The following is a 19,152-nucleotide window of genomic DNA, read 5'->3' on the forward strand; positions in this document are numbered from 1 at the left end:
GATTTTGTCAAATGCCTTTTCTGCATCAATCAATATGATCATGTGGTTCTTTTCTTTTTTCTTATTTATATGGTGGACTATGTTGATCATTTTTCTAATGTTGAACCATCCTTGCATCCATGATATGAATCCCACTTGATCACGATGTATTATCTTTTTGATGTGTTGCTGGATTCTGTTGTCTAGGATTTTGTTGAGAATTTCTCCATCTATCTTCATGGGGATATTGGTCTGTAGTTTTCTTTCTTAGTGATGTCCTTCTCTGGTTTTGGTATGAGGGTTATGCTTGCTTGATAAAATGTATTAGGAAGTTTTCCATCCTCTTCTATATTCTGGAATAATTTGAGTAGAATTGGTGACAGCTCTTCTTATCCATTTATCTTGAGATTAGTTACTGGTCCAGTGGTGAAGATTTTTGTTTTCTTTACCATGAGGTGCAATCCATACTGAAGGCAGTGGTCTTTGATCTTCATCAATATTTTAAGTCCTCTTCCCTTTCAGCAAGTAAGGTTGTATCAACTGCATATCACAATTTGTTAATGAGTCTTTCTTTAATCCTGATGCCACATTCATTTTCATATAATATAGCTTCTTGGATTTTGTTCTCAACATACAGACTGAATAAGCAAGGTGAATGGCTCCAACCCTGTCTCATACCTTCCCTAATTTAAACCATTCAGTACTAATTTGAAACCAATCAGTAATAATTCAAAAATGGCTGCAACAGTACCTTGACAGAGAACTGCCAGAGATCCAAGCTGGATTCAGATGAGAATGTGAAATGCGGGATATCACTGCTGACATTAGATGTATCTTAGTTGAAAGCAGAGTACCTTCAAAAGATGGTTCCCTATGCTTTATTGATGATGCAAAAGATTTTGACAGTGTGGATCATGACAAGCTATGGACAACAATGCAAGGTAGAGTATTCTGCAACACTGAATTGTGCTCCTGAGGAACGTGTACATAGGCCAAGAGGCTGTTGTTTGAAGAGAACAAGAGGGGAAAAAGGCCAAGCTAGGTGCTACCATTTCAGTTCATGGTACACCTCTCATTTAAGACACTGTTTACAGAGAATTTCAAATGCCTATTGTGCAGTTAAGGAGTTCTGGTAGTGCAGTGGTTATGAGTTGGGCTGCTAACCTCAGGGTCATCAGTTTGAAACTACCAGCCTTTCATGGGAGAAAGATGAGGCTTTCTGCTCTCGTAAAGATCTACAGCCTCAGAAATTCTATACAAGGTCACTATGAGTCAGAACCGACTACAAGGCACATAACTACTACCATTATTGTACATTTGCCTCCCACTAGATGTGAGTTCCTAGGAGACAGACTTTTTTTTTTTTTTTTCAGTGTTTTATTGTGAATTATATGATAGTTTACATGGGAGAACATTAGTTTTACATTCGTTCTATTGTATATCGTATCATTGCCATGGTTACAATCCCCTCCATGCATCATCAACCAACCAAAGGGTATACCGTGCAAGCCTGCCCCCTACACTACTCCCCCCCGCCCCAAGTCTTCAGCACACAGTCGCTCTCCCTCTCTGGATCTAAAGTCCCTAGCTGCTCCATCGCTCCACGTCATCGTCTCTGCCTCTATCTCAGGCCATCACTGCTTCTCTGGGTAGGGTCCCACTCTTGGCTCTTCTCCGTTGATGGTCCTAGGGACCTCCGTTCCTAGACTGGAAAGTTATTCCCTCCCTTCCTTGCTATAAAACGTCTACCTTTACATCTCCAACCTTCACAATCAGTCCTGATAACAATTATTCATTATTGTATCACAAGAGACCCATCTGCATTTCATTTCATCAGCACCGCCTAGGCAGATTGGATGCTACTCACTGGAGATTCTGCCTTCCTCCAGGCCCCCTGGTTCTAGGTTCCCTCTTGAAAGCTTGTAAGCCAGTCACTTCTTGCCTTTGTAGCCCCTTCCCCCCATTTTGGGTAGCCAATGGGAGATAGACTTTATAAAAATGATTTTTATATCTCCTAACCATAGATATCATAAGCAGCATAGTGCTTCAACCATGGTAAGTGTTCAATACATGTTCACACATATATTGTATGGGTTAGTAACAACTTGATTAGTGTTGAGTGTTAGCTATTCTAAGAGGAAAAGAACTGACCATTTCAATTCACAATACACAGACATACCTGGTTCCCCAGGGTCAATTTCATCCTCCTCCCATAATGCTCCATAATTCTGGCATGGGAGCTTATCCTTTCCACCTGTTAAAGTTTTTTTTTACCCTCTTCCAATGCCCAAAGTCTTCCACTGCATGTGTTTTAGGACTCATTCCACAAGCCCGTGGAATCTGAGGAAGAGTTGGACTACCAAGCTATGGAAAAGGTAGGGTGCAGTTGGGCTTCAGAAAATACTGGACCTAGGGACACAGATTGCCAGAACTTTACCTCTGATTTCTGTTTCTCTGAACATTGGTTTTTCTCTCTGCTCACCACATTCTTTCTGTGGTAAGAGAAGCTTCAGATGCTGATGGCCAGGCATGGTGTCACTACTCCGATTACTCTGAAAGGAATGGCTTAGACCCAGAGTTTCCCTGCCTTCCCTGTACAGACAGCTTTTAACTTCCCTTCATGATACATTGCTTTGAAATTTCCCTTGCTCTTCATTTGTGGCAAACAAACTAACACAAAGCTCATCTCATTATAATTTGACTCCTTGATTTCATACCCAACCTCTCTGATATACTGCTTCCAATCAGAAAAGGGCGTCCTACGTAGCCCCAAGTAATTTACATAATACCTCCTTGTGTCTAGAAGTTTCTGATCCTGGAAAGTCGTTGCTTTTAAAATGTAATTTTTATTGTACATTCATTTTTTCCTCTTTCTTCTTTTCTTTATTCTGAGTAGTAAGTCCAAACCAAACTATTTTTAAACAAGTAGTTTATGCCGAAATCATTTTATCCTAAACCTAAAATGCAACACAGCGTGACCATGACAATCACAAGGGGATGTGTTAGAAATGCGTATGGCACCACTCCTGCAGAATTCCCATATTTGCCCACCATGGGCATTGCTGGCCAGAGGATCTTCTGGGAGGAACAGCTACATTTGATGGCTGCTGGGGTAAGCAACTACTCTAGTACAATTTTGTGTCAATGCCTAAATCATATCTGTCATCTCCTGTGAAAATACTTTACTGGCTTGATTCTCACTCCTGGTTTCTGCTCTTCGCATTTTATTGTGGTCATGTTCCTCTGGAGGGTGGGGACACTAAGAAAAGTAGCCATATCTATTGAAAACAGATTATTATGGGTTGCCCTTTCTTCCTTGACAACTACAAGTTAGGTTCACATCAGAAGAGGGGAGACGCGATCATCTGTTCAGTACAAACAGTCCTGTGCCCTGGTTTGTACCCACAGGCTGGTGATGTTTGAGTTCGTTCCTTTCCTCAATGTCCAACACGTCAGGAATCTCTTATTTATATTATGTTGCCTTGAGGTTGTTGTTGTTAAGTGCTATCAAGTAGGTTCTGGCTCATAGCTACCATGTATAGGATTTCCAAGGTCACATATTTTCATGAAAACAGAAAGACTCCTCTTTCTCCCAGCATCCTTTTCTTTTTCATGCACATCTCCTGCAACATTTACCATGTTCTTTGCTTATTAGATCCCTGATTACATTCCAACCAGGAGAGTACCTTCGTTTACTCCTACCTGGACATGAATAAGTAGACCATTGTGAAGTTCCTCCAAAGACCTCTTTGAATCCCACTCTACTGTATTGGATTCAGCTCAATCCTGTCTCCAAGCAGGAGACTTCTGAGCTCAATCCTGTCTCCAAGCAGGAGACTTCAGGAGCTCAGACCAGCAGCTCACTGACTGAACATCTTGGCCGCCCTGCTAATGATTTGGCTGCAACATCAGGTTCTCCCACCCCAGGAAACAAGTCTCCCACACTCCTTGCTACTTGACATTTACCTAGGACTCCCTTCTACCATTTCTGCCCCTTAGTCCAATTTCTCAAATGCTTTGTCTGCACCTGCCATGGCCCTCCCTGTGCTTGATGACCACTGAGTCTTCCATCAAAGGTTCTAATAATATTACACCAACAAAACTAATATTTGTGAGTACCATCTGTCCTTGACCTCTCTCTCACATGTGTGCCTCCCCCTTGCCTTCTTGGGTACTCCTTCCTGGCTTCTGCCTGAGCTCAGTAGTGATCAAGTTAAGGAATAATTCTCAAGACCAAGAGGCTCGCAGGATTGCTGCTCTGCACCACGCAGCCTGTGCTTTAGTGTGAGTGGTGCCCTGGCCCTGTGAAATGCTGGAGCTAGAGAGGCCAGCAGCAGCAGAAACAGGCTGTTTCCTGCCAGGCCCACCTTGCTTTTCAGAACTTTAATACGTCTCACCTGTACATCTTGTTGTTAAGTACGGTTTGCTCATTTCTGACTCACAGCAAGTCTGTACAGAGTTTCCAAAGCTTCAAATCTTTGTGGGAGGGAGTAGAAAGCCTCATCTTTCCCCCCACAGAGAGGCTGGTGGGCTTGAACTGCACATCTTGTGTTTCACATTCCAGTGCTTGTCATATGGAGCCACCATGCTCCCCAACATCTTGAGACCGCCTTAAAAATGAGGTCTTTAAAAGGCAGGACATCTTTAGAGTCTTTAAGTAGGATCACTATTTCTCTGAAACTATAGAGGGTCATGTTATTTTGAACTAATCATTCTATTGGTTACAAAGTCAGTGTCCTTAACTAAGGTCTGAGGCACATCCAAAGGCTCCCTGATGACACTGTAGGATAAGAACCGGACTGCTAATCATAAGGTTGGCAATTCAAACCCACCAGCTACTCCAAGAGAGAAAGATAAAGCTTTCCTTTTTCATAAAGATTTATGGCCTCGTAAGCCCCACACAGGGTCCCTAAGAGGCAGAACTGACTCAATGGCAATGTGTGTTGGTTCTGGTGGCACATTCACGCTGAATCCATCTAGGGTTGCAAAGTACTAGGTTAACTGACACAGGGACAAACCATGTGTGCGCACTGCTGATGCTGAGCAACACAGTGGGTGGCAGCTAATGAAGAGAAGTGATTTTGTGAACCAGGACAACAAATGTAAAGACCCACGTAACTCAGGGTCTTACTGATAACAGTCCAACATGGTGAGTGGCTGTCCCGCCCCGGCATCCCATGTTTGCCACTGATCTGGAAACATATTTTCCTTCCAAAGGTGCACGCTTTGCTTGATTTAATCTAACACCATCTGGGGTGGAAAGGAGAGAACTAAAGGAGGTGAGCTCCTCTGGCCTTGCAGCGTGAGTTCAAGAGATCTTGGGTTTCTATAGGACACCTAGTGAAGACAATGTCCAGAGAAAACCCTGGAAGCCACCAACTGAAAGCTAAAAGTGGAGAGGGTGACTTTGTGAGGAGCAGACAGCCACAGGAGAAGCAGGTCATTAGGCACTGGCCTCTCTTCTGACTGCCTCTAACAGGCAGTCTCTGGTCTTCCCTGGTCTGCAGAGAAGGGGCTCCGGGGGCCCTGCCAGGCCAGCGGCAAGGTAATCCCAGAGAATGCTTCAGCAAACAGTAATGTGCTGGGGGATGCGCAGAACACGGTGTTCAAGCACTGAGCTAATTGCATTTTAATTGGTTTAAGGCTGGTGGCAAACAGGGCTGCTGTGGGGTGTGCTGAAGTATTCCCCTCATGGAATACTTTCAAAGCAGGCACGGGGTTGGAGAGGAGGGGAAGGAAAAGAAAAAAGCAATGATCTAGGCTAAAAATAATTCTCTGAGGATTGCAGTCTTGGCTCTCTGAACCTTGACCATCAAAGTTCTTATGCCCATACCGCCTCCATTGCAATAAATACGGGAACAAAGGGGAGAGGCCAGGTGAGTTCTAAAGCAGGCTGGCTGCCTCTCACCTGCTCCTTGGTGCCAAATAATGTCAGTTTCAGGGAGACACAATTTCTGACAAGCTTCCAGCACCCAGGGCTCTCCCAAGGTGACTCTGGTAGGAATGTTATGCTGTTGTTTTTCACTGCTGGACAGGCTTCCCATCCAGGGAACTGCACAGATTTGGTGATGTCCAACAAAGCAAGACCAGAGATGGATTTGCAAACTAGATACATCAATTCCCTATCACTGTCCACAGAACCTTCTAGATGCTAGCTACTCAGAGGCCTGCCACATTGATTACCAGCAGCATGTCATTTCACCAAACATTTAAAAATATTTTTTATGATGAAAAACTTACTTCCTAAGTTGCAGAAAGGATATACATCATTTTGGAATGACAGTTTTACATGACATTTCATTCAGCTTTCCTTCCTTACCTAGTCATGAGCTTTGGGCTGCCAAACCCAAAGCTTCTAACTGTACTGGAGTTAGTCTTGATTTTTAAAGAACAAAGAATAAATGTGGCACACTATGAAAGTTATTGTCATTTACTTTAGTGACTAAGGATAGCTTTGTTGTTATTAAGTGCTATCTAGTCAGTCTGACTCATAGTAACTCTGTTTCTGAGGGACTAATGAGTTTGAAACGTTGACCTCGCGGTTCAAACAGACCTTGAGGCCCAGTGCTTATCCTACAGCACCATACCATGACTCCAAGAATTTTTAGAACACTAATTTTCAAACATTTCACATGTAAAGCTGCCATTACATTTTTTGCAGTTACGATTTCAAGATGATATTATTCCTGGATTGTAGATGAGAAAACTGAGGTCCAGACAGCCCCAATAGCACATATCTAAGCTGTGGGGTTTCAGGAGGCTTCTGACTCTAAATCCCGACTTCTGTCCACTATATGGCATCACCTCTATTTCTCATGTCTATTTCCAGTCATTGAATAAAATCTCCTCTAAAGAATACACCCAAGCCCCAACCCCCACTGCCACTGAGTTGACTCTGACTCATAGTGACCCTGAAGTAAAGGATTTCTGAGGCTGTATATCTTTACTGAAGCAGAACGCCTCATCTTTTTCCCATGGAATGGCTGGTGGGTCTGAATTGTTAACCTTGCGGTTAGCAGTCCAGTGCTTACCCTACAGCACCATCTTCACTACCCATCCACCAATGAATCCTGGTGTGGCACTGTGGGTTAATAATGCACTGGACTGCAAAGTCGGTTTGAACTGCAAGGTCAGTGTTTCAAACTCACCAGGCACTCCTTGGAAACCCTACACAAGGTCACTGGGAGGCAGAACCGACTCGACAGCACTTATCAATAATAACAAGCACTGTGTAGTGAGCTTCCTTCCACTAACAGAGTACTGAGAGAGATGCATGTGGGCTACAATGCTTTGGGCCCCAAAGGACGTTCCATCAGTTACAGAGCCCTGCACATCCCTACAGGCTGGTGGGAGAGTGCGGGAGAAGGAGAAGGCTGTGCTCAAGAGGCTTCTCTAGAAAGGTGAAGTCTTCTGTTTGAAACTGCCCAGGGCTTTCTGCTCCTAATCTAAGAGTGGTCCATGCACAGACTGCACAGAAACCTAGGAGGCAGCCTGGTGCAAAGGGCTCTCTCTCTGCTCATAAAGAAGTGAGTTTGGCCAAACAGGCTAGCATATCCTTACTGGGGTATGGAGAGAGTTGGCCATAAGAGACCAGAGCAGGCACTGTAGAAAGAGGTGGAGATGTCAATGGGTGTGGGGTGAGAAGGGGGAACTACAAAGACTGGCCAGGAGAAGGGAGGGGGAGCGTCAGGCTCAAAAGGAGCAGATGGAGATGGTCTCTGGCTGACAGGCTGGCCTCAGGTTCGAATGGCTTTCCAGTTCTGAGTCATCCTTTCTCTTAAGGTGACTACTATGGGTGGCATGTCCTGGCTACAGAAGGAACTGGAACAGAGAGCTCCTCCTAGACAGCACATATTCACAGCCACTGAATTGGAACTGTGAATGTCTCATTCAAGGGATCAGAGGAAGACAGTCAGAGAGAGCTTGCTGTCCTGTCTCCTCAGCAGAACATCCCATTCTGATGACCGACCTCTTCTCTGCATCTATAGCCCTTTCATTTTAAGTCGATGAAATGACTGAGCATCACTTATAAGCAGGAAATTGTGCTGGCTATTCATAGGCATAGGGGCCAGACTGTCACCTTGCGTTTCTTATTGTTACTTTGCTTCTTATGTGCTATCTGTTGTTGTTAAGTGTTGTCAAGTCAGTTCCTACTAATAGGGTTTCCGAGGAACAGCTAGTGAGTTTGAACCACCGACCTTGAGGTCTAGTGCTTATCCTATGGTCTCACTCCAGGGCTCCTATGTGCTATCTAGGGCCATAAAAATTAAGGGTTTGCCTCAACATCCTTGTAGTCCTGTAACAATTAGCTCAATGTACTCTGAACACAGGAACACAAGCATCAATTGGTAAGTTTATTTATAGCACATATGCTGCTAAACATCTTACGGTACACAGGGAAGTTCCCACAACAGAGAATTATCTGACCCAATGTCAACAGGCCTAGACCAAAGTGATGGTGCTAGAATGCATGTACCAGTGTCTACTGTCAAAGGTCAAGAAGTCACCTGAGGCATACCTATGGAGACAGTTCTGGGTAGGAAATGCAAGCATCGGTGTTGAGATGATAGGTGAACTTCCACTCCTTTTAATTTCAACTTTTTATGTGTTGACAGGAATCCACGAAGAAGGAAAGGAGGGCAGGAGAGTATGAAAGGAAGAAGGAGAAGTCACTTGAACTGCCTCATGGAATGGCATCCTCACCACCACCCAATGAAGAGTTGTGTCCAGGACATGCCATGACTCACACCCACACAAGTACAGTTAGTCACACTGAGAGGGTGCCTCGATGTCAAAGTCCCTCTTCAGAATTCATTCTGACAAGTGTTCTAATATATATACTTGAGCCTAATGTCTACAAACTGTAAGTTGTTGTTGTTAAGTGCTGTCAAATCAGTTCTGATTCACAGCGACCCTGGATATGGTTTCAGTACTTACAGCACCCAAAGGTATCAAAGGACACAACAGTGAGGAAGATGGTGCAGGCAGGGCTGAGGAGAGGTGAAACTCACTTCCTTGGTATCCTACAGTTGGTATCACAACCAAATACACTGTCCACGGGTTCCATGCATATGAACAGCGTTGTGGCAAAATAAGTAGCAGCCTAGCGGAAAAGGTGGATGGCTGCGAGCAGAGCCAGGTTAGGGATATCAGTGTACGTCACCTCAAAAGCCAGCCTCTGCCACATGTCTGGGGCATTTCTCACCACCTATTTCAATCCATTTTATTTGATAGTACAGTGTCCATACTTCATAAATAACTGTCTTGTGAAGACACTGGAATCCCCATGTACTGCTGGTAGAAATGTAAAACGGTGTAGCCAATGTAGAAACAGTCTGGTGCTTCAACAGAATTTAACACAGAATTAGCGTATGAACTAGTAATCTCACTTCTTGGTATACACTCATATTTCTCACTCACGGACTATCTTGTTTTCCAACATTTTACATTGATGACAATAGTACAGCATTTACTATCCAACTAGTTTGCACATAAGTGATGTCTGTCTAGCAGTCTGTCTAGCATGGAGGGGTGAGAGTAACGTAGACTGTGATGGTTAAGATCGTGTAGAAACGCAATTGGACTGTGATTCTCAGTGGCTGGGCAGCTATTAATGATGAAATTTAGCAGTTATATAATGACGTCATTTGGTATGTATGTAATGATGTTGTGATCCTTCATTTTGAGATCCTTCATTTTACCATAAACATCTTTTTCACAGATCAACCTGGTCTTTGGAATCTAACTATGTCTGTCAGTGATGAGAGGGTGTACTCAAAAAGCTTGAAAGCAAGAATGCAACCAAATATTTGAACACTGATATTCATAGCAGCATTAGTCACAATAGTCAAAATGTTCATATAACCCCAGCAGCCATCAACAGATGAATGGACAAACAAAATGTGATACCTCCACACAATGGAATATTATTTAGTCATGAAGTTCTGATAAATGTTATGTCATGGACAATCCCTAAGAATATTAAACTGAATGAAATAAGTCAGATAAAAACAACAAATGTTGTATAATCCCACTTATATGAAATATCTAGAATAGATAAACGAATAGAGGCAGAAAGTAGACTAGAAGTCACTAGTGGCTAAGGGGAGGGTGGAAATGGGAGTTTGCTTAAGAAGTCTTGAGTTTCTGTTTAGGGTGATGAAAACTTTCGGAAATAGATAGTGGTTGCAAACCATGCTGAATGTAATTAATGTCACGGAATTGTGCACTTAAAAACAGTTAAAATGGAAAACTTTTTTGATATATGTATTTTACCACAAAAAAAAGCAAATGGCCAGCATCTCTGAATGAAATGTTAGCAGTGGAAGACAATAGTGATTTTTCTCTTTGATCCTCTTTGCTCCTTCTCATACCCTGAGCTAAGAAATACTTTGAACAATTATGCTCTAAAAGAAAAGAAATCCCATACACTGTAATTCCTAAAGCTGTATAATCTTACAGACAAAAGATGGTAGATGTATTCACTGATGTGTTGAAGGGATATTCTGGCTCGTATGTTGAAACATGGTTTATTTTTGGAAGTTTGCTCATTAGTCAATATATGTGTACAGTACCATATCCTAAAGGTGAGAAAGGATACATGGGGATGAGTATGAGGGGCCACACAAAACTCAATGAAAAAGGAAATTACAAGACAATGGGATATTTCCAAGAATGTTTTGAAGTCCCCTCGAACATCTCCCACTCACCACTGGGCCTCTCCCTAATCACAATTACATTTTCTTGTTATATTAAATTTTTGAACTACCAAGATTCTTGTATATCAAGTGGCCCACAGATTAAGTAGAAAAAATCCTCTGAGAGAAGGTTCTGATTGTCTCACTGGAACAAAACATAATTTTCTAGGCTGAATGTCTATCCTCCTTCAGGGCACAAACTATTATTTGTAATCAAGGATAAAATTCTCCATTTGTCTAAAATTATAAAATTAGGTTTCTATCCAGCAGTTTTTGCTTCCTTATGCCACTCTGAAACATCTTGGGATCAAAAAAATAACACTCAGTTCTTCCACTCTGTGTTTCTTTCCCAGAGTATATTCTGTTTTACACTCAGTCTGAGCAGCTCTCACTGTGTTTGATGTTTGGCATGAAAAGGATCAGAGTTCTTGTGAATTATCTGGTGATATTTTCATTGACATGCTTAAAGAACACAATAAATCTGGGGCCAAGATATGTGCAAAGCCGGGCAACTCTTTACTTGTCATTGCCCAAGTCAAGGCATCTTAATGGGGACAAAGGGATGGTTCAGGGTGCTCAAGGAAGAACGATTTCCTAGTAGAGGATTCTAGAATGTGTGTGAGGGGGTGGGGGAGTTGTCTTTAAAATGTCACATGTGTCTCCATCCCATAGGTCAGAGGCTGGCAGACTATGATCTGTGGGCCAAATTCAGCTCATGACTTGCTTTTGTAATTAAAGCTTTACTGAGACACATCTATGCCCATTCATTTGCATGATGTCTCTGGCTGCTTTCATAATGGCTAATTTAAGTAATGTGACAGTAACCACATGACTACCAAAGTTGAAGACATTTACTATCTGGTCCTTAGCGGAAAAAGCTTCCCAACTCCTACCCTGGAGATTTCATGAAAATTATTACACAGTGAGCTACTGTCACTAAATATTGTGTCCTCTTCCTCGTATATATCCCTCAGAGGCACATCAGTTAGGTTTAGCTTTGGCTGTCAGTTACAAAGCCCTGAAGAACAGAAGTTTAAACACGATGTTTTTCGTATGGACGTACACAGAGTCAGGGGCCCAGGCTACTTGTAAGGTGTTCCTCCACTCTCCACGGTTTCCACTGCCGAGACCACCCCGATGGCATAAAATGTTTGCCAGAGAAGAAGTCATTACATGTACATTCAGGGAGCAAACAGTAGAAAGGACAACTTCAACCTACCTTGTAAGGAAACAGTCTAGAAGTATCATTAAACACTTCCACTCACAAATCCTTGGTTGAACATGGTTATATAGATACATCTTGCTATAATGAAGGTTAGGATTATAGACTTTCAGTTGAGTGGCAAATTTTTTAGCTGAAAAAATCAGTTATATTCTTTTAAAAGGGCGGAGGGAAAAAGCTGGATATGGAGAAATAGCAATCTCTGTCTAGGAATCTGACTGCATATGAAGCCCCTTAATAAGATAGGTGTGTGTGCTGGGTAGGCTAATGATCTGGCACAGCTGCAAAATAATGTTGGTGTTGTTAAGTGCTCTGAGTCGATTCTGCTTTGTAGTGACCCTGTGGTCGGGTTTCCGAGGAGCAGCTTGTAGGTTTGGTTCACAGCCCAGTGCTTGTGGTTCACAGCCCAGTGCTTACCATACAGCACCATGCCAGGAGTCCAAAATAGTTGTACACTATCTATTTAAGGAGTCCTGGTGTGATGTTGTGGGTTAATGTGCTGGACTACAAAGTCAGTTTGCACTGCAAGGTTGGCAGTTCAAGCTCACCAGCCACTCCTTAGAAACCCTATACAGGGTCTCTATGAGTCAGAACCAACTTGAAGGCACTTAACAACAACATCTATTTAAGACAAGGTATGGCTAGTGCCTTTGAGAAACAGTTTTTGGTTGGCTGGTTTGTTTATACATTTCCAGTGAAAAGTATTATCTCCTTCAGAAGAAGCATGATAAATTACCTTTCTCTAGCTAGCATGGAGTTGTATGCATAGACTTAACATTAATAATGTATTCCTAAAATGGTCTGGTGACAATTTATTGATTTTAGAAGTTTCAAAACAGAAGAAAGAACTCAACTCATCTTTGGCTGGGAGGCCCACTGCTGTGGGAAATTTACCCAAAGATGGCAGAGCATGTGGCCATGCGCAGACCTCTGTGGCTCTGCAGGACTCATAGATTCTCCCACTCCAATCACCATCTGCCCACACTTCCTCTGTTCTTCATCAGCAACTTTCATCACTACAACTCACCTACAGGTCAGAAAGACTCAAAGCTTACAGTCACCGTAAATGTCTCACAAAACACCTAACACCAAATTCAGGACAATAGCAAGATATCTTAGCTTCTCTGAAAGTTTACAAAATGACCTAGGCTTTCAACATCTCTCTGCTACAGCGCAGGATCTGATAATACCTAGCCAAAAAGGGTAATTCCTTTCACTTTGAACACAGAAGGCATGAGAGGTATGGCAATACAGGGAGTAAGAGACGGTAGTCAAAAAGTGAAAAATGAATTATGAATCTTTGATTTCAGAGTTTTCTGCGTAATAAACAAGTATGGGAAAAATTGCCAGTCACATACCAGGAGGCATATCAAAAAGTACTTATCAATCACTCTTATTCTCTTACTTTCTTCCTCTTTAAAGTAAACAGATTTAAGTATTAACATGGAAACTCCTGGACATTTCTCTCTCACATAAAGGTCCAGGGCTGAATTGGCCTTTCATAGTATGAGGAGCCCACATAGCTACGTTGCTGTTGTTGTTAGGTACCATGGAGCTAGTTCTGACTCATAGTAACCCAATCACAATCTTTGCTGTGTTTCAGCTCCTTGTTTCAGCCACTGTGCCATTCCATCTCATTGAGGGTCTTCCTACTTTTCACTTTACTAAGCATGATTTTCTTCTGAAATTCCTGTCCTTCACAATGTTATGAATCATTTTTTATCATCCCATACTTGAATGTCATTTTGTAGTCAATAAAATACATGTAAACATCCTTCTAGTATTCCCTGCTGTTGGTCAGAGATCCATCTGATGTCAGAAATGAGATCCCTCTTTACAAGTCCTCTTCTGACTCAATTTCTGATCTTTCCTGTTGGTGTATTGCTACAACTGTTTTCAAGTATCTTCAGCAAAATCTCACTTGGACATGATATTTGTTCAATAATTCCTACATTCTGTTGGATCATTTTTCTTTGGAATGAGCACAAGTAGGGATCTCTTCTATTCGGTTGGCCAAGGAACTGTTTTTCAAATTTCTCAGCATAGGTGAGTGAATGCTTCCAGCATAGCATCCATTTATTGAAACATCTCAATTTGTATTCTGTCAATTCTTAGAGCCTTGTTTCATGCCAATGCACCACAGCACAGCTTGAAGTTCTTCCTTCGATACCATCAGTAATTGCTCAGATTCTACCTCCTGAAAAGGTTGAATGAATGGTGACCAATGCTTTTTGATACTGTGACTCTGTGCATTCCTTCCATTGTTCTTTTTTTTTAAGTTTTTATTGTGAATTATGTGTTAGTTTACATGGGAGAACATTATCTTTACATTCATCCTATCGTACTTCATTTCAACACAATGATTACAATCCCCTGCATGCATCATCAACCAACCAAAGGGTACACCCCGCACACCGGTCCCCTGGCTGCCAGCACACAGACCCTTTCCCTCCCTGAATCCAGAGTCCCCAGCTGCTCATTCTCTCCAGGTCATCGTCTCTGCCTCCATCCCTGGTGTCACTGCCTCCCCAGACATGGTCCCGCACTTCGCTTTTCTCCCTTGATGGTTCCAGGGATCTCTGCTCCTGGACTGCAAAATCAGCCACTCCCCTCCTTTTGTTACAAAACATTTATATTTACCTTTCCAACACTCACTGTCAGACCTGATAGCAATCATTCCCTATTGAACCACAAGAGTCTTATCCCCCTCACCTTTTATCACCTCCATCCAGACAGGTTGGAAAAAACTCAGTGGAGATTCTACCTTTCTATGTACCCTCTGAAACTAGGTTCCTTATTGGAAGCTTGTAAGCCTGTCACTTCTTTCCTTTGTAGCCCCTCATTTTGAGTAGCCAATGTCTAAGTTCCCCATCCTTGTCAACCCTGTGTACCAAGGGGGTGGGAATGATCCTCACCGTAAAGATTTGTTCGCTCCTTTGTCATACTGCATCCACAAGCATAGGTCAAGTTCCTCCAATTGTAGTGGGTTACTCTTTTTTTCCTCTTCTTTCTTCCTCTAGTCATGTTCTGATCATCCAGCCATTGATGCCAGGTCAAGTGGGTACTATCTCCTTCCATTGTCTTTTGATGCTTCCTACATTGTTCAATATTTTGTCCACTGAATTCTTCAGTAATGCATCTCAAGGTTTGAGTGTTTTATTCAGTTCTTTCAGCTTGAGAAATGCTATGCAAATTCTTCCCTTTTGATTTTTTAACTACAGACAGGTCTTTGAACATTTCATTATAAAACTTTGCCTTGTCTTCTTGAAATGACCTTTAAAATTTTCTGTTCAACTCTTTTACTTCATCATTCTTCCATTCTAGAGCAAATTTCAAAGTCTCTTCTGACATTCATTATGGTCTTTTCTTTTTTCCTGTCTTCTCAGTGACCTTTTGCTTTCTTAATTTATGATGTTCTTGATGTCATCCCATACCTCTTCTGGTGTTTGGTCACTAGTGTCTAATGCATCAAATCTGTTCTTGAGATGATCTCTAAATTAAGGTGGGATATGATCAAGGTTATACTTTGGCTCTTGTGGACATTTTAAATATTTGTTTGGTTTCAACTTCAGACTTGCATATGAGCAATTGATGGCCTGTGCTGATTGATGATATTGATGTACTTGATTTGATTACAAATCTGTAATCAGGATCATTAGTTGGAAAATATGGCCTTAGTGCTAGAAAAGACACAGGAGATCACATGATAGCATTTTACAAGACCAATTATTTGGTCACTGGAAATACCTTTTTTCACCAACGTAAATGGGAACTACACACATGGACCTTGCCAGATGGACAGACAGGAATCTGTGGAAAGAGATGATGGTGGTGACTGGAGCCAACACCATAAATTCTAGTAACTCTAAAGCAAGGAGATGATATTATCTGCACATTCTAAAACATATATATAGGCTGCCAAGGACCACTGAAATCAAGGAGGATCCAAAGGAGAAGAAGCAAAGAAAAGACACACACAGAGTGGCATACCTCAGAAAGCACGGCACGGCAAAAACACATTTTTTTTTTTTTTTCAGAACGGAAAGTTACAATCTCAATGATCAAATCTGAAATTGTGTAGAACTTGGTGAACAGGTGATCTATACAAAGAATCACAACCTTAAAATTAAGAAAACAAATCCTGTGCAAACAGCTGACACAGGAATTCCAAGTCATTCATATATGAGTACACCATTTGATACATCAACTCAAAAAAGAAAAAAAAAAAAAAATAGAGAGCGAGAAAATGACAAAAAAACTTACTAAAAACAAGCAATAGCCATAGAAATATGCTACCATTTGAGCAATAACATTTTTGGACAAACATAATGCCCTAGGTCAGCAGTTGAAACCCACTAGCTGTTCCTCATAGGGTTGCTGTGAGTTGGAACCAACTCAATGGCACTTAACAACAGCAACAACAAAGCATTAGAGAGAAAACAATAGGTCAGACAAAGGAGAGACTGCTCGTGTATACCTGGGACCCCTGAAGAACAAAATAGAACAGAGCAATAGATGAGAAAAAACTTTTTAAAGATCTACTTCAAGAAAACTTTCCCATATCAAAAGCTTTGTGAAATTTGTATCATGAAAGACCACAGTACATACCAGGGAGAACAGACGAACACTGATAAAGTTGCAACCTTCTAAGGATAAAGAAAGAATCCTCTAGGATAAAAAAGCAAAAAGATTAAGTCTGGTCTCAGATTTCTTTATATTATATCAAACTTGAGAAGATAATTGAGCAACACTTACAAGCTCACCAATAAAAGAAAGGGTGAGGCAAGGATTATATGCTAAACACAACTGATATCCAAGTATTCACAGATATACAGTTTTAAACATAAAAGAGTTTAAGGAATAGTGTATCCACAAATCCTTGAGCAAATCTTCAGCTGATGAACTTTCATCATCTAGATGGCTAGCAACTGGCAGTGAACACGGAACATCTCTGGCTAGAGAACTAAGACCTTAAACACACACACACACACACACACACACAAACACGCAAGCAAACAAAACAATGGAGATGCTAATAGGCTAGAACGTGAATGCCATAGGCTATGATAATGTAGCTATGGTGCAACCTCAAACTTTAGAAAGGAAGGAGTTGAATGGAAATGGCAATTAGACAAGATTGGGTGGTTGCCTCTTCTATAATAGCTGGAGGTCAAAGGGAGCCATTTAAAGGTGATGAGCAAGGAATGTAATTAGTTCATGTCACTTACCTATCTCCTCTGCTTCTATTCCACAACATCTTTCAACTGCATTTAGGATAAAATCCCAAATCTCAGTCCTTGTACTGAGTTCTGTAGCCACATCTCAACCCTCAGGCATTTCTCTCCACCCTCCCACTTCCCCTTTAGTTTCAGGACTCCCCAGGCTCATTGTTGTAGCCTGCATTTCATATATGCCACTCCGCCTCCCCTCAGGGTTTCTTCACCCTTACTGTTTGAAATGTTCTTTCCCCTTTTCTTCACTGCCCCACATACTTCATTTCAGATGAAAATGCCACTTTCTCAAAGAGACTCTTTTCTGACTCTCCAGATGAATTTAATTCTGTGTTAGGCCCAAAATATTTTTCCTTCATATTATTAAGTTCAACTTTATGTAGTTATTTACTTAATATCTACCACTCCCACAAGACTGTTCATTCCACAGAGACAGAGCTTAGTCTGATTGAAGACTTTTGATTCCTAGAACCAAATATTGGGGTTGGTGTGTGTAAGCTCTTACTAAACATTTACTGAGAAGCTAATGGAACCGTTTTTCTCCACAAACAGCTCTTTCTGCCTCATCTGTACCTGGAATGTGATATGGCAAGAAACCACTTCCACAAATAATACTGGAAAACTGCAAGATCTTTATAACATTCCATTTTATATGTTGTCTTTACTGAAATAGGAAAGACTGAAAATGCACCATGGAAAGGTTTTCAGAAAGAATTGATTGGAAAGAGTTTTCCAATATGCTATTTGTTTTCTGTAAAAATCAGAAGACATTTTGTCTCACAAGCGATGGGTTTAAGCAATTTTTTTTTTTTTTTTTACATGTTTCCATATACCATCTGTTGTGTAGAGACAGTAAAGCTGAAAATTAGAAAGCTTTCTTACTTACTTTGGATGTTCAAACTTGTCTATAAGATCAACTTTTTCCACCAGGTCTCCTCCAATGGTTCGGACTAAGTCATAGAAATCATTCTCTGTGTAATTCTCAGAGGGCAACCAGAATGAAATGTCGTTTATCACAGCTGGGTATTTACTAAGAGGCTAGCAAAAAAGAGAAGAGAAGACAGATTGACTTGTTAGTTAGATTAGGGTGTTTAAATTTTTCATGAAAAGTTTCACTTGGCTAATTAGGAAAAAAGCTGGTAAAACATTCAGCACTTGGTATTTTCAGGGACAAAATGAACTTAAAGATAAATCAATAGCCAAATCAGCAAATACCATAATGAATGTGATAAGATTCTTATCACATTAATGTGTAACAATACTATATATTTTTTTATATTCTTATGGTGCTGTAGGATAGACATTGGACTGCTAAATGCAAGGTTGGTGGTTCAAACCCACCAGCTGCTCCTTGGAATCACTATACAGGGTCCCTATGAGTTGGAACCAACTTGATGGAACTTAACAAAAATGATCAATCTAGTATAAAACGATTGGAATTTTAGTTTCTCCCATTCAAAAACCAAAGGAGAAAAGTTCAAATTTAATTAACATGTGATTCATCAACTTCTTGTCATATTTTTAGGAAGCCATTCTACTAAGAGAAATAAGTAGGAGCTTGTCAAAACTGATTTTTCAATTACTAATGTCATTATTTGTTGGCATTTCTAATTATGAAAATAAGGGACTGGGTTGATAAGAGGTTATTTAGGGAGTTAATTTTCAAATTAGGTCTTTATAGATGCAATAAACAAGAATGCAGCCATTTCCCCCATTTTCTTAGTTTATCAGACATCAATTATTTAGTATTACAATGATTAGATATTTATTACGGATGCTTATAGAGGTCATTGCATTTGTTTGCATGACTTACACATTTGTACATCAAATCACAAATATATATATGAGAGGGTTTCAAAAAGCTCACAGAAAAATTCTACTATCTTTTACTTCTACATGTCCACAAACTTTTTGAAGCCCCCTCGTGTGTTGTTGTTGTTGTTGTTGTTGAGTGCCATCGAGTCGGGTCCGACCCATAGCGACCCTGTACAGGGTTTCCGAGGGTGTAAATCTTTACGGGAGT

General features: G+C 41.1%; 1 protein-coding gene across 1 annotated transcript in view; it reads right to left on the reverse strand.

Moving 5' to 3' along the window:
* The window catches only part of FARS2 (phenylalanyl-tRNA synthetase 2, mitochondrial), a 615,217-nt gene that overhangs the window by 216,083 nt on the left and 379,982 nt on the right, over window positions 1-19,152 (reverse strand). Inside the window, exon 5 of the mRNA XM_006864111.1 lies at window positions 18,016-18,167. Coding sequence (XP_006864173.1) covers window positions 18,016-18,167 — 152 coding nt within the window. The remainder of the gene's footprint in view (window positions 1-18,015; window positions 18,168-19,152) is intronic.

This window comes from Chrysochloris asiatica, unplaced genomic scaffold, assembly GCF_000296735.1.
Source record: "Chrysochloris asiatica unplaced genomic scaffold, ChrAsi1.0 scaffold00060, whole genome shotgun sequence".
Taxonomy (NCBI): Eukaryota; Metazoa; Chordata; class Mammalia; order Afrosoricida; family Chrysochloridae; genus Chrysochloris; species Chrysochloris asiatica.